The 14,718-nt window shown below is 33.8% G+C and overlaps 1 protein-coding gene across 2 annotated transcripts in view; it reads right to left on the reverse strand.

Annotated features, from left to right (window-relative positions):
* The window catches only part of GRID2 (glutamate ionotropic receptor delta type subunit 2), a 1,644,765-nt gene that overhangs the window by 1,317,157 nt on the left and 312,890 nt on the right, over positions 1-14,718 (reverse strand). For both annotated transcript variants that reach the window (XM_010594048.3, XM_003414078.4), the window contains exon 2: positions 11,561-11,716. In XM_010594048.3, coding sequence (XP_010592350.1) covers positions 11,561-11,716 — 156 coding nt within the window. The remainder of the gene's footprint in view (positions 1-11,560; positions 11,717-14,718) is intronic.

Here is a 14,718-nt window from a genome sequence, read left to right on the forward strand (position 1 = left end):
AGGATAATTTGAGAAGGGTTTCTTTTCGAAGAGACAAATTACAAAGGTGTGGGTGGGATGTAGCAGAACCTGAAGGCATAGTGCAGGAATCCAGCGCTGATAGCTGTGATGCTGTAACCAGCTCTGGGTTTCAAGGACAGAAAAGAGAGGACTAAGTGGAACCCAGGAGAGAGCGCTGTAGAGCAGGCTTCCTCCAGAAAAGCATGAGGTACGAGGCCAACCCAAGGCAGCCTTGCACAGGAGGCAGAAAATAAATACCTTGATCTCATTCTCCTCCCTCCTACTAATATCCTCCCAATCAGCTAACTTAAACAGAAGCTAGAGTTTTCCAATCACTGTTCTAAAGGTTACAAATGTGACAAGTTGGCCTAAACTAACTCAGTTTCTTCATCTGTAGCTTATAAGGCAATATAAAGATTAAGTGGGAAAAAAATACCTTTTAACAGTTCATGGAATATAGGGAGTTATAAATAAATGTCTTTAATTATTATTGGGCTTTTCATATGAGACTTCTTTGTCAGAGGTAATAACAAATTGCAAATATAAAAACCACAGAACTGTTTTTTCCCTAGGATTAGAAATTAATGTATCTTTGCACATCACAAATTGACTAAACTTTTTTGTTTAATTTTGTTTTCTGGGGAAGATGCTCATGTGAAAAGCCCACGTGCTTACACAACTATATTCAAAATCAGAATTACGAAGAGATAATATTCAGATCCAAATTCACAAATGTAGTTCCCATGGCCTAGATGTCAGTAAGACCCAAAGGACCACCAAACTTCCCTTTGGAAACATATTCCATTTCCAAAGGGAAAGACTGAAGCAGATCTGCATAACAAAGTCATGAGTAATAGTGCTGCCCAAAAGTAATGGCTTTGATGATGAAAATAAACATTCAAAAAGCAACAAAATAAAAACTAACTATTCAAAAGATAATCTCGCGTCTCAAACACAACAAGCCCATACCTCCAAAGGGTTTTCCGATATGCAGTGCCTTCTGCTTGGAAAGCTACCCTATCTCCCTAGCTGGCTACATCTCAATCTCAAATCTTGGCTTGAATGTTACTTTCTTTTACCTTCCACGATCACCCTACCAAAAAAAACCTCCTAAATTTAAACCTCACACACACAGCTCACCTGTTATTTTCTACAAAGTATCATTTAGTTTCCATTATTCTACAGTAAATAAAATTTTATATATATATTAATTTGTTTAGCTCTTATGTATATCTCTCCCACTAGACTGTAAATCCCATGGATGCTTGGATTAATTCTGTCTCATACATCTATATAAACTCCTAATCAATCATAATAAGTACATTAAAACCATCTCACAAATACGTGAACTGCTGTAATTTTTAGTTCTCAAACAATAAGAACTGTTCTTGGTGATTTCTAGTTTTCAGTCAATTGAGTTCCCTTTTCCACATTTAAAATGTAAGCAATTTCCAAAGAAAGGAAGTGTAAACTGGTACTCCATTCTGCGCTCCCACGGAGCCCCAGCATGAATGTATAGTGGATTTAATGATGCTAATTTGACAACAAACCTGCCATTGTCCATTTTGACAAACATAATAAATAGTTCTCAGGGTTTTTCAATTACCCCTTGAAAAGTAATAATCAAAATTGTAAGGTGACCCAAAGAAGCGCTTGACAAAAAAAGAAAAATATGTGTGTATATTTATATATATATATACACACACAGAAACACAGAAGTACATATACTTATATATATACATATGTGGTATATATACTATATATACACAGAGAGTTTAATAAGTATAGTATGTGCCTGTGTGTGTGTGTGTGTGTGTGTGTATGTGTGTGTGCGTGCCTGTTGTTGTTGTTAGTTGCCATAAAATAGATTCCAAATCGTGGCAACTCCACGTATGCAGCAAAGGAGAACAATTTCATAGGGTTTTCAAGGCTGTGGCCTTTCAGAAGTAGATCACCAGGCCTGTCTTCCGAGGCACCTCTGGGTGGGTTCAAACCACCAACCTTTTGGCTAGCAGTCCAGCACTTAACCATCTGCACCATTTGATATAGAGGTAGAAATTCTTTTATCTTTGAATTCGGTCACAAACTTAGAAATTCAAAACAGAATAAACAGACAAAACTACAAGTTCCAAACAATAAACCTCGTTGAACAACAACAACAAAAATGTAAGATAATAAAGAGTTGAGAGCGCATAGAATGAGTTTGATATGTCAGCTTCTCATATTTTGGCCAGTAATATGTCCCTTTCTTATCCCCTAGTAACCTTCTCTCATCTGAATCCTCCAGACCCCGTTCAAATTGAATAATATGTATGAGTACACAAGCCCACTTCATAGTATTCCATAGGACTTTAATATCATCATATATTCATAATGGAAAGACAGAAAATATTTTTGAATATTTAAAGTCAATCTATTAAAAAAAGATTCTCTGTACTAGGATTGTTTCTGACTTTGATTTTTATAACAGCTTTAATCCCCGCCCCCCCACCGAGGAAATACATTCTGAGAAAATATTGTAATGTATTTCTCATGTATAGTAGACTACGTTCGCAAATATAGCTTATGGGATGAACTTTGCCCATCTCACCATCATATTACATTAGCCTATCAAGGACCAAAAAGCAAATATGTTTTCAAATGAGGCATGAATTCCTGAGAAAACAACATGATATCATGTGCTATTGAAGGAGAACAGTACTGGAAATTCAAAGAAACCAATGACCAAGCTTTTAGAGTTAATATTTGCTCGCATGTATTTGGAATGAAAATGTGCAAAGCTTACAAAGATAACCTTTTAAACAATCATATCAGAAATAAACTCAAAATACCAGGGATGATGCATCTCTGAAAGCATAAACCTTTCCTTGAATTCATTTCTCTCCTCGACCTTCACATACATCACTCTTCTATAACATTCTTCCTGTGTACAACTGAATACCATTTAGTTATGACTCAGTGCCTTATTTACTTCACTGACTGTATTAAGCCTACACAAATCATGGGAAAGCTTTAATTTGGTCTCCACAGGCTTTCTCTTCTTCCCAGAAATGGTAACAAGGTATTTTAAATCCTCCCAACCCTAAGTACGCACATAACAATATCACTTTCATTTGCCAAATAAATTACACTACAAATATAATTCGCATCTTCCTGTGCTGACTAGCAGAACTAGCCCAGGAAGGGAGAAAAAAGAAATCAAAAGCATTTAGCTTCTCTAACATTTCTACAACCACAACATTCAGCATCTTGGTAAGGAAAGACTTATTAAATTAAAAAAAAAAAGACTGTGATTAGGCAGATAATATGTTATCACTGATAACCACTGATACATGTAGTAGGGGATGTATGGGAAGGCAAGGTCAGAGAGGAGTGGGAATTTACTAATGAACATATGCAGCAGTGCTAAACCATCATATACTCCACTACATTAACATCATTTAGATTAGTAGAGAAAGGCATCTCCCCGTAATTGCAATACCATGTAAGCATCACACAACGGTCACATAATCATGGTAACTCAATGAGATATGTATTTATCCCCATTTTACTATGAAAAAACTGAGGCTCAGAGACTTTAGGTAATTTGTTCAAGGGCAACCAAATGATAAGACACAGAGTATAATTCACATAAAACTAGGTTTATCTAATTCCATGGCCCATGCATTTATTTTTCATGTTTTTCCCAGTGTTGTTGTCGCTAATTGCTGTAGAGTCCATTCTGACTCATGGCAACCCATGTGTGCACAGTACAACTGTGCTCCATAGGGTTTTCAAGACTGTGACCTTTTGGAAGCAGATCACCAGGCCTTACTTCTGAGGCACCTATGGGTGGGTTTGAACACCCAACTTTCTGGTTAGTACTCCAGCACGTCACTATTTATGCCACCCAGTGATACCTAGCAAGATGAGTAGCATCAAATTTATGACTGTTATATACTGACCCAAAGGTACAGTACAATATAGAGAATCTAGGAGTAAAAGGGAGCTGAATGAGGAGTTTAAAAAGAGACTATCGCGGGAGGGCAAAAGGAAGACACAGGTCATACAGTTCAAAATCTAACATAAAATGGTAGAATAAAGGCCAAACTACCCACGTAAGACTTCTTGGCAGTGAAAGGAGAGCACGACATTGTGTAATTAGCTCAAAGCAGAACACTTAGGCACCCAAAAAGTACTTCCTAATTCATTTTCATTTCCCAGAATATTCAATTTCCTATTGCACATTAGCCTTGTGTGTGTTCCTTTTAAAAGTGGGAGTTTCAGTAGTAACTTTGCTGAAAATTACAAGATAATTCAACAAAAGGTTGCATGAGTACTAAAAGAGCACCCATCCTGTGGTCCCCATAAGCTTAACTTTTCCAAGGATACACAAAAATGGTTTTAAATGTTAAAATAAAATATCAGGTTATCCTTTGTTCCAAATTAAGCAAGAAAGTTGAATCATTTGAAAACCTGGGTGTCAGGTTTTAAGGATACAGCACTTCTAATAGTGAAAAAGTCCTGAATATAGTGAAGTCATCTTTAGTTTGTCAACATGAACTTAAACCATATTTATGATTAACACAATGGACTCTCATTACAACTGCAGAACATATGTAAGTATGGCTTTTAATCTAATCAGTCATATATTCAGTTACTTTAAGGCATTTAAGTGATTCTTTTACCAAGTTGGTATCATAAAAGACCTATTAAAAGCTGAATTATGCTGCCATAATCACACACTGTTATCTATAGGGGCAGAGAGAGAAGAAAGTGGTATGTCACTATTACGAGAAAAGAAATTGGAAGGAAGAAAGAACACTTCCGTGACACAAAAAAGAGCAAATTTTTACTTCCTTTAAAGCACAGCCTTTATAGAAAGCTGCTAAAGATTCTTCTAAATAGAACAAGATTCAGAGCAGCACATATTGTTAAAATATATGCTTTATGAGGTAACCTACACAACAGTACACAGTTGTAGATAGTGAGGTAAAAGGCCTCCAAGCAGTGAAGCTATAATTTTTTGATACAGAGCTCTATACATATGAATTTCAATCTATTCACTGTATTAGGGACCTGTGACTTGAAGAGTGCAATACTGAATGAGATAAGGGAAAAGCTTACAAATACAATACAAAAATAAATCACAGGAAAGAAAAGCAATGATTCAATTTGTATCTTCATTAACATTATGTTAGGAGAGAGGACGAAATTACCTCTCATTTCTAAAGTAAATATTTAAAGTGCTAGAACGTCTTGTCCCTTTCTGTTACCAACACAATTATAATCCAGTTATAGGTGGAACAGTAAGGACAAAATGTCTCTCCCTGCTCTAAAAAACCCACGCCTCTCCTCAAGTACATTTTTAAGCTCCCTGAAGTCAGTGTCCTTTATTTCTTTATTTCCTATTGTTGCTGAACAATCTTGGAACAGTACTGTACTTAAGCATTTAATTACTACTTGAAGAGATTGATTTGACTGAGTACTCCCAAAATCAGAATCCAAATACATATTCATTCCTCTTAGCATTCAATCCTTCAATAGAAAGGATTAGTGTGAGAAGTTACAAGAATATATGTTGGTGCTGTCCCTAATAGATACTGCATTCTTTATAATTTAAGACCAGGTGGATGCTGGGTTAAGGATCACACGTTAGGCAAATTCTTATTCCAGACCTTATGAGCAGAAGGGGAGCAAAAGTGAGCCAGGACTTGGCAAGAGATTGCTGAGCAACTGACAAAGCTAAATATCCCAGACTCGTGGAAGGAAGCAGATGGTTCAGAAAGACACTGCATGGACCAGCACTATCACTCCTGATGCGTGGGTACTTGGGGATATAGATCGGTTGCATTACTTATTCCTTCCGCCACCGCGCACATGTAGATGAAAATGAGTTACAAAGAACATTGGGGATGGGACTGGGATTCAAAGCACAGCTCTGAATATGGAGATGGATATTGAGAGGAAAGAAGGAATAAACAAATAAATAAATGAACATACGAGTCAATGAAGACAATTATACCTACATTAGCCTACTTCAGATTATGTGTCTTGGCCTCTAGAACCAACAATTCACAAATTTTGTCTGTTGTAAGGAGACTCTGAAAAGAAGGGGCCAGAGAAACACGGCACAGACTGATGAATACATCCACTGCGGTCCTATGCTCAGTAAGCTGCAGAATCCCATCTAAGCATTTTGGAATTCAGCAGATTTTTAACACAGTAAAAATATCCTACTAATGCAAGGAGGGACATAAATTATGAGACAAAGACCTGGAGAAATGTATCAAATAGGGCCACATAAATCATTCTTTTATATTTGCATCCTCTTAGAACCACACTGTTCGGATTTAGCCCTATAGCAACAGAAATACTCTCACTGAGCGGTGAGGTGTTTTGGAGAAGTGTTTTTCCTAGTCAGATTTTCTTACATGTTCTGGCTGCTACTCTCCTGCTGTCCCATTTATACATATGAAATGCTTATGTGTATAATTTGGATATAACTATAAAGATGTGAGACTTATTTCGAAAGTGATAAATGAAACATTCTCACTGTTTTATAAGTATAATTTATACACATATAATGATTTTATTTTGGAAGATTATGAGGCAAAACCAACTGAAATTGTCAGTGCCGTCAAGTGAGACGTCTACTTTTTACAAGACTCTTTGGGCACAATCACTACACTGTGGAGACACGCAAAGCAGTAAGCTTAAGATAGACCAAGCCGAAACTTGGAAGGTGAGCAATCTTAACTACGTCAGCATTTTACATTAAAAACCACTTTTCTTTCATGTTTTTATTTCCAAAATTGCAATAGCTTAATTCTACTGCCCTTTTCAATAAGGAGGGTTTGCTTCTGAATCGAATGTAGATACACTGATTCAAATTTTCGTATTTTAAAAACACAGGGTATTTTTCATAACCTGGTAATGTTAATTATAGATATAATATATATGTTATTTATAATGGTTTGCAATATAGCAGAAAGGAGAATAATTATGACGGTTATTCTTTTTTCTTTCAAATTGAATCATTTGTAACCCTTCTGCCCTTATATTCTTTGTTATTACACAGTTCATTTTTTAGGTATTTTTATAGTAAGAGCAATTATTTCTAAATGTTTTTTGCTAAATTCTGACATTCGAATCCAATGCATGAGTGCTTTGTATACATGGCGATACATGTCAATGCATTCAGAAATTATGCATGGATTCATATTTCTGAATACACATTTCAATGTTAACATTTTTACAAATGCACTACTCTTACTTTTCCTCACCTTATTTTTTCTGTAAATTCCCACCTTTTCATACCCCATAGTGATGTTGTTTTAGGTAAGAGCTAAATGGTATAAACAATGACTACTGCTTTCAGTAGACACAGCATTGTCTTCCACCTGAAAAATTTATGCATCTATGTTATATCCAGTAGGCAGATGTCACAGAAGAAAGAATCTATAAAAGAGCAGTAAAGACAGAAATCTATCAATGGCAGCTAGATTTCCAGGTCAATGGAACCGAGGATCCAGCCTAAGACACTTTCTGGATTCTGGTGATACAGATGAATTCCTTGGGTTGTGGTGAATATTTGGATTGGGTAGCAGAACAAAGGAGAGGTACCACATACCCTTTAAATTTATTTTAAACTCATCAGCAGAAAAACTGGAAGGAGATTTCAGCAATGCGAAGCCTTCTCTTAAGAGACACTAACAATAATAATTTCTAAAATCCTTTAAGATTCTAACTCCAGAAATTTGTTTTAAGGAGTCATGGAACCATAGAGATGAAATTGCCGTTAAAAATACATCTTTTATGTTTTAACTACTTCATTTTTCACAGAAGAGGAAAACCAAGGCTGAAAAACAAGAGTGCTTTGAACAAGACAATGGCGTCATTACCTAGTTTGGAATTTTTCTACTATTCCATCCCATCTAAAACACATAAATAAAAATAATATATATGATCTAGTTATCTCTCTCTCTCTCCCTCTCTGTCAATGGCATAATCTGAAATTTACAGTTCAGAGTAAGGGTAGCAGATATAGCAAAAATAATATTAAACCACTGGTTTGAAGGGGGTTTAGAATTTTTCACAGCTATACACTTGCCTGGTGACTATTAGTAGACCTTAGCAGAATTACTTATCCTCTCTGGATCTCAATTACTTCATCTGTAACGTGAAACCATGCAAGTAGATTTATATAACTTTCCACCTTTACAATTACCTATGTGTGTATATTTTCTAAAATACTATACAAGTGCGTGTGTGTGTGTGTGTGTATAATATACTTATCTTTTATATTTCTTTTTAAGGGGAAAAAGCTATATTCTAGCTATCAAAAAATACCACAAAGAAAAAATGAATCGTTGAAAAAAAAAACTCCTGAGCTAAATATGACAAATTCTTTGGCCTTGGTGCACATCTTAGAACTCAACAGACCAAAGATGAAAAGCAATGGCTTATGAGCAAATATCTTCAAAAGAAATGTGAAAATATGGGTGGTTTACTTCCTAATTACTTTTGTGAAGATAGAAATGTTTTTTCTACTGTTCATTTGTCTAAAAGATGAGTGTGATGTTATAATGTAATGAGAACAATGATCAAGTATTGCCACTGATCTCCAGAGAATGGAATACTGTCCCTGTGTCATTTAAGTGAGGTATCCTCCTTCAAGAAACCTGCCTTGAAAAGAATTATTAATTGCTTTTGTTGTTGGTAGTGGGTATCAGAAAATGTACTGTAATTAAAACTACAAAGGAGGATTTTAATAGTACCAATACTCTTTATTACTATTTATGTGTTAAATAAGTTCTTATTCTCTACATCTCTCTCTCTTAGTAGGTATTGAGAGTAGATAGATAAGATGAATAGAAATTTAAATTTCTAAAAAAAAAAAAAGAATTCAGCAGCTCTTAATCTTGGCTGGTTGAAGGATGCTATCAACAATAATTAAAGTGAGGATTTGGGATTAATTTTCACTATGTATGCTTTGACTGATCCTTATTATCATTCATTAGTATCACTAAATATCTATACGTGTGACAATGCTATTCGATCAGGCGCCAGATTTTCAAATTGAAATAAATAAAAAGTAAGAAACCAAAACTGTGAATTTTCTAGAAGTTAAACTTGAGTGTTAATTATATCATTGAACCTTCTGTCCCTTCTTAGGATGTCAAAAATATATATATACGCTATTTTAAGACTCTATTATAGAGTTTAATGATAGTGGAATAAATATCTGGTCATAGCACAACTGACCATCTTTGAAGGCACAATTGAGTTTTGTCTTAAACTACTTCCTCAAAATATTTAAGAAAATAGTACTTCTGAATTGTTCCGTTTTCTGTCAATTTAATTCTACCCTTTTATTTTTTGAACTACTCAGTTACAAAAACAAGCTCAAGAAATATATACATTTTTTTTACTTCTAAAATTAACCAAAATCATTCTTGGTAATGATGAAATAAAAAATTTTCTCCAGAGTTTCCTGGAACTTATTTCAGGTTCATTACCCAGTGCCTAACATCACAATAACTGGTCCAGATCATCCTATTAGTATTAGGAACTACTCAGGCAAGCTGTCGAGCTCTTTCTTCTTTCTTGACAAATATCTCGTTGTCTGCATCTGGGAAATTTCATTTCCTCTCTAAATTTGCTTTCAGTGCCACAAATTGTTTTAGGTTACAATGGCTCTTTTGAGAGTTATATTTTGTTGCCAGAATTTAGCTATCAGCAGAATGGTTACAATGAAACAATATGTAAACAAATTCATTGCAGTATTTTTAAAAAACTGTCTTCTCTTTTCAAATTGTAGTTTCTAAAACAGTGTGAATGACATATTTGACTTCATAATTCCCTCCCACCCATTGTGTTATTTTCATTTATCTCTCACTACTTTTTCAGTCAAGGATATTTTAGCACATCTTTTTAGTCAATTCACATTTATTGATATGTAGTCACTCAGAAGACAGTCACAAAAACAAATCGATTTTTATTTTCTGATCCCATTCTGGTCCCTATAAAGTTATGCACTAAAACTAAGAATTGAGAAAGGAAAATCATAGTTATTTCTTATAAATGAATATCATATGCTTCCTAGTTTACATTTTTTTTTTAAATATTGTATAACTTCCTCAAACGCTATTTTATTATTATTTGGCAGATTCTTTCCAATTCGAACATTAGTTTAGAAAAATTTTAAATGTTCTATAGAAAATTTACCAGCATATTCATTTTTCAAAGCCTCAAATTCCCACAATAATCCTGATTTTAAAATGTAAATACTAGGATACTTATTCTAATCATTTCCATTGACATTTACCAATTAAAAATGAAAATTCCATCTTATTATTATTAACATTATTTGAAAAACAAATTTCCCTTAAAATAGCTCTTTTCATCTCATTAAAAAAGTTTTTTCCCTTTTCTAAATTAACAAGGACAATCATCCACATTACCAATTATTATATTAATTCTCTAACAGAAGTAAACATAAGTAAGTTTCAAGAGTGTACAGTGCTACTGGTCAAAAATATATTCTAATAATGGTAACCTAAATATCCAAAGATACAACAGTAAATGAAAATGACACATTTTTAGACATTTATGTCTAATTCCCTTACCTCTTCAATATTTGTATTTAAAAAATGTTCCTGCCAAACTTAACCATGTTTAATATTGCATTTGTCTTTTCTTCTGCCAAATTTTTAATGAAGCAATGACTTCATTCGACTAAATACATTTATATTTGTTACATATTATCGAAATATATTATCTCAATAAAACATAAAACAGACTAGCAGCAAATACTTTCATAAACAATGAGTGTTTTCCTAATCATGGGGTTAAATATTTAACTAGATTAATAGCACCAAAAATTAAATTCTATTAGTCTAAGCTCTTTCAATCAAAACCTTCATTCATAGGGATGATTATTCCAGAAAAGTAAAATTAAAATAATTTTTCCTGTATCTTTTGGTACCTATGAAAAAAGTCAATTGACTCAAGTATACAGAGAGAATAGAGGAAAGTGCTTTAATATTTGGCACACAGTATAAAGTCAAACATTTATATCTCAGGTTGGTATGTTAGGATTCCACTGCAAAACCTTTGATTTGTATGTAGTGTCCAAAGGTTCTCTTTGCATCAATACATATGTCATGAATACACCTGAAATGTCATTGCAAGTGTAACAACACTCAAGGTGGCAGTTACCTCAAAGATGCTCAAAGTAAAATATCTGATATAAAATCACATTTTTAAGACATTTCTCATTTACGAATTTTACGTCATAAAATGTTGCAAAGCTTTTAGTTGTAAATATTTATGTCCATTTTTATACTACATTTCAATCAAAACAATAACTTCCCACATTCTGCCCTTCAAGAAGTGGAATACAGGATAAACCTCTACAAAACTGCACTCTGGAAGAAAAGCGACAACATCAAAACTGCAAAAAAATTATGTCCATGTTTAAGGGTTTTGACAAATCTAATCTTATTCCCATTTCAGTTGAATCAAAACAAAACAAAAAGCAACCAAACAAAAAAAGTGAAGTTCTAATGGGTCTTACCTTCTTGAACTGCTTGAAATGGGTTGTTGCCATCAACAAATGTCACTGAAAATGTGATTTTCTCAGTCTGTAAGATCTCCTCGTTCTGGTTGAGGTCACCAACTGCTGTGCGAAACACCTCATCATCCTTCTTGGCAGATTCATCAAAAATTGCTCCTAGAAAGAAGTGAGTGTTGCCATTAAACAATAACATCAATATTCTGTCATGCCCTCTAGAAATATGCCAGAGACTTACGTATTTGGAAAATGTATACTTTCACTTAAAGTATGCACTTTATTTATTACTGAAACACACTGTACTGGAAGCAGTGTGATGGCTGAGCAGGAATGTAGTTACTGCTTCTGAACAGATAAGATGAATAGTGCATCAAAGTGTTATTGGAGGGAGAGCAGAGCACTAGGAAGACAATATAATAAGTAAAAAATGCTCTTTTAGGACAAAGTGGCTAATGCATGGGATATCTTGTATCATGAGATCTTCACAAATTCATACCCTGAAAAATGTTTTTTGAAAAACAGGAGATACAATGCAGAAATTTTCTGACAGCTCTTTCACTTAGTATATAGGAATAAGACCACTGTTGTTACTGTAAATCTTCTTTGTTCTTTGTATCTTTGTATTTCCTCCCTTCCTTTTTTCTTTTTTTTTGAATGGTGTTTCACCATCTTTTATAATAGTGAACTTAATGATACTAATAGAAAAAAGAAACAGACATACAAATGTCTGAGCAGAGGTAATGGAGAGTATTTCCTGAAGAACTAGCGTTAACTCCTAGCGGATAATTATGGCATTTTTCATCTATATATAATAATAGGGATGATGACGATAATAAGAGTTGTGGCTGACTTACTGAGCGTTTGGTTGTCAGCAGTGTTTTGATTAAGCAAAGACTAACTTCCACTTCTTACTTGGCCACTTGTTAACTATATGACATTGAGAAAGGTAATAAAATTCTAAACCTTATATTCATCACCTGTAAAATCAAATAATAGTAATGCTTATCTGTAAGGATTATTATATATTTAAATGAGATTATCTATATAAAAAATACTTAAATTATGGAAACTAAAAGGTAGCTCTTAGTAAAGCTATTGTTTTATTTACTGCAATCCAAACAGTACTTAAGAGTATCTAATATTTTCCATTTTTTCATAATACAGTATCTCATTTACCATTGAAAATAATTATGATATATATCTAAATACTACTACATACATATACTGCTGTGAAAATTAATACTCCAAAACCAAGTGCCGTCGAGTCATATTTTAAAATGGTTTACCTTCTAAATGTAAATATTGGGGTCAGTGAACTTCTTGTCTTTTTGAATGAACTGAATGAAATACCTCCTGCCAAAAAGAAACATATACTTCAAGCTCAATGACATGATAAAGGAATGACTATATGTACACATGGACACATAAGTCCTTGTTGTGCTGTGTGCTGTCTAGTGGATTCAGGCTCATCTGGGCTCATAGCGACTATACTTAACGTTTATTGACTACTCTATTCATTGTACCATGTGAATGTAAACAATATATGATAAATAAAAGTGATAATGGCCCTTTGCCTTATACTAAAAGGCATTATCATTTATATTTATTATATAAGTGTGTGTATACAAACATATATGCACATGTGTGTATATATATATAGGCATTTTATATCTATCAGCTTGTTGAGTGTATACATCTGTGACGGAAGTCACAAATCTTCTAGCAAAAAGTAGTTCAGGATACTAAACACATTTTATTAGAGTCAGTGCATGATAAGAAATGGTGAAGCAATGTCAGGTTCTGACAAGTGTGGCTAGTCACTCTCAACCTGTCCACCCTGAGATAGCCTTGCCGTGGGAAGATGATCATTAATTTTTCTAGACCAAGCAGAGTGACTGAGAGGCTTCCACAGTAAAACTGGCTTTCCTCTTATGTAGTTGTTTTATATTTGCATGGATTGTACTGACTATTTTGACCAGCTTCCACAAACCCCCTTGTCATCCATTTTCTAGGTGACCTTGAATATCTGCTTATGGCTGAGAGCATGAGTAAAGGACTAAGAATATATGTAGATTGAGTACTTCCTAATTATACTGTTCTATATTTTTTTTTATAGTTATCAGCCAGAATATTAACATTTGATAGATATAATCAAATGTATACACCAAAAAAAACCAAAACCATTCCATCGAGTCAATTCTGACTCATAGTGACCCTATGTAACAGACTTAAAATCCGACACGTTCTGTCATTTCTGAACCAGACAGAATTCTACTTTTGAATTGAGTTTTTTGGAATATATCTAGGATTTAAATGTTAGATTAATTTTGCTAATTTAAGGCGATTTCATAAACATTCATTTTAATATATGATAGTTCTTATGTAAAACTAAATTAATCATTACATGGAAATGTAATATTATCTAACTCTGTTATATTAATTTCTCCAGCAGTTTGTTAGGAAGATTGATATAAATTTGCTATACCGGAGCTGAAATAGCCAATTCACTTTAGACCAGATAATCTAAATGTCTATACACAAAGAAGTGATATATGTTTATACAGAGATGTTCAGCTTATCATGAATTCTAAATTGGTCTTTTAAAAGAAGAGTTTCTACTCAACCTTGTTTTATAGCAGGTGACATTACTGACTTCTGCTGAGTATTGGTAATATATTGTTAATGGAGGCATTTTACTATTACCTGACAGAACTCTTAACTTTGCCTTAAACATTAAACCTGGCTTAATAAATGGCAGAAACCTGCAGAAATGATAGCAAATTAGTCAGTTCTGTGGTGAATTAAGATATACTGAAAGGAAACACACAAAAGAAGCAGTTCATCTTTCTGCAAACAGCAAGGAAGTACACAGAAGAAAAAGTTCATCTGACTGCAAACAGCATTAAGCAAAGAAGTGGAAATCCTAGACATTTCAAATCCCAGTTATTTATTCACTTTTTTCTTCAGCTATAAAATCTCATCTTAAATTTGGTTTTGTACCAAAGGAGCACATGCAGCATTTTGTATTAAATCATAAGAATTCTGAAAACAACCAGCGAGTTTCACATGAAGAATCTCAGGAAAGAAGGCCTTTGTATTTCATATTCTTCTGATAGTCACAGCATTGTTATCTATTTATCCTCTGTACTAACGCACACACA

The sequence above is a fragment of the Loxodonta africana genome, chromosome 5, assembly GCF_030014295.1.
Source record: "Loxodonta africana isolate mLoxAfr1 chromosome 5, mLoxAfr1.hap2, whole genome shotgun sequence".
NCBI classification, from domain to species: domain Eukaryota; kingdom Metazoa; phylum Chordata; class Mammalia; order Proboscidea; family Elephantidae; genus Loxodonta; species Loxodonta africana.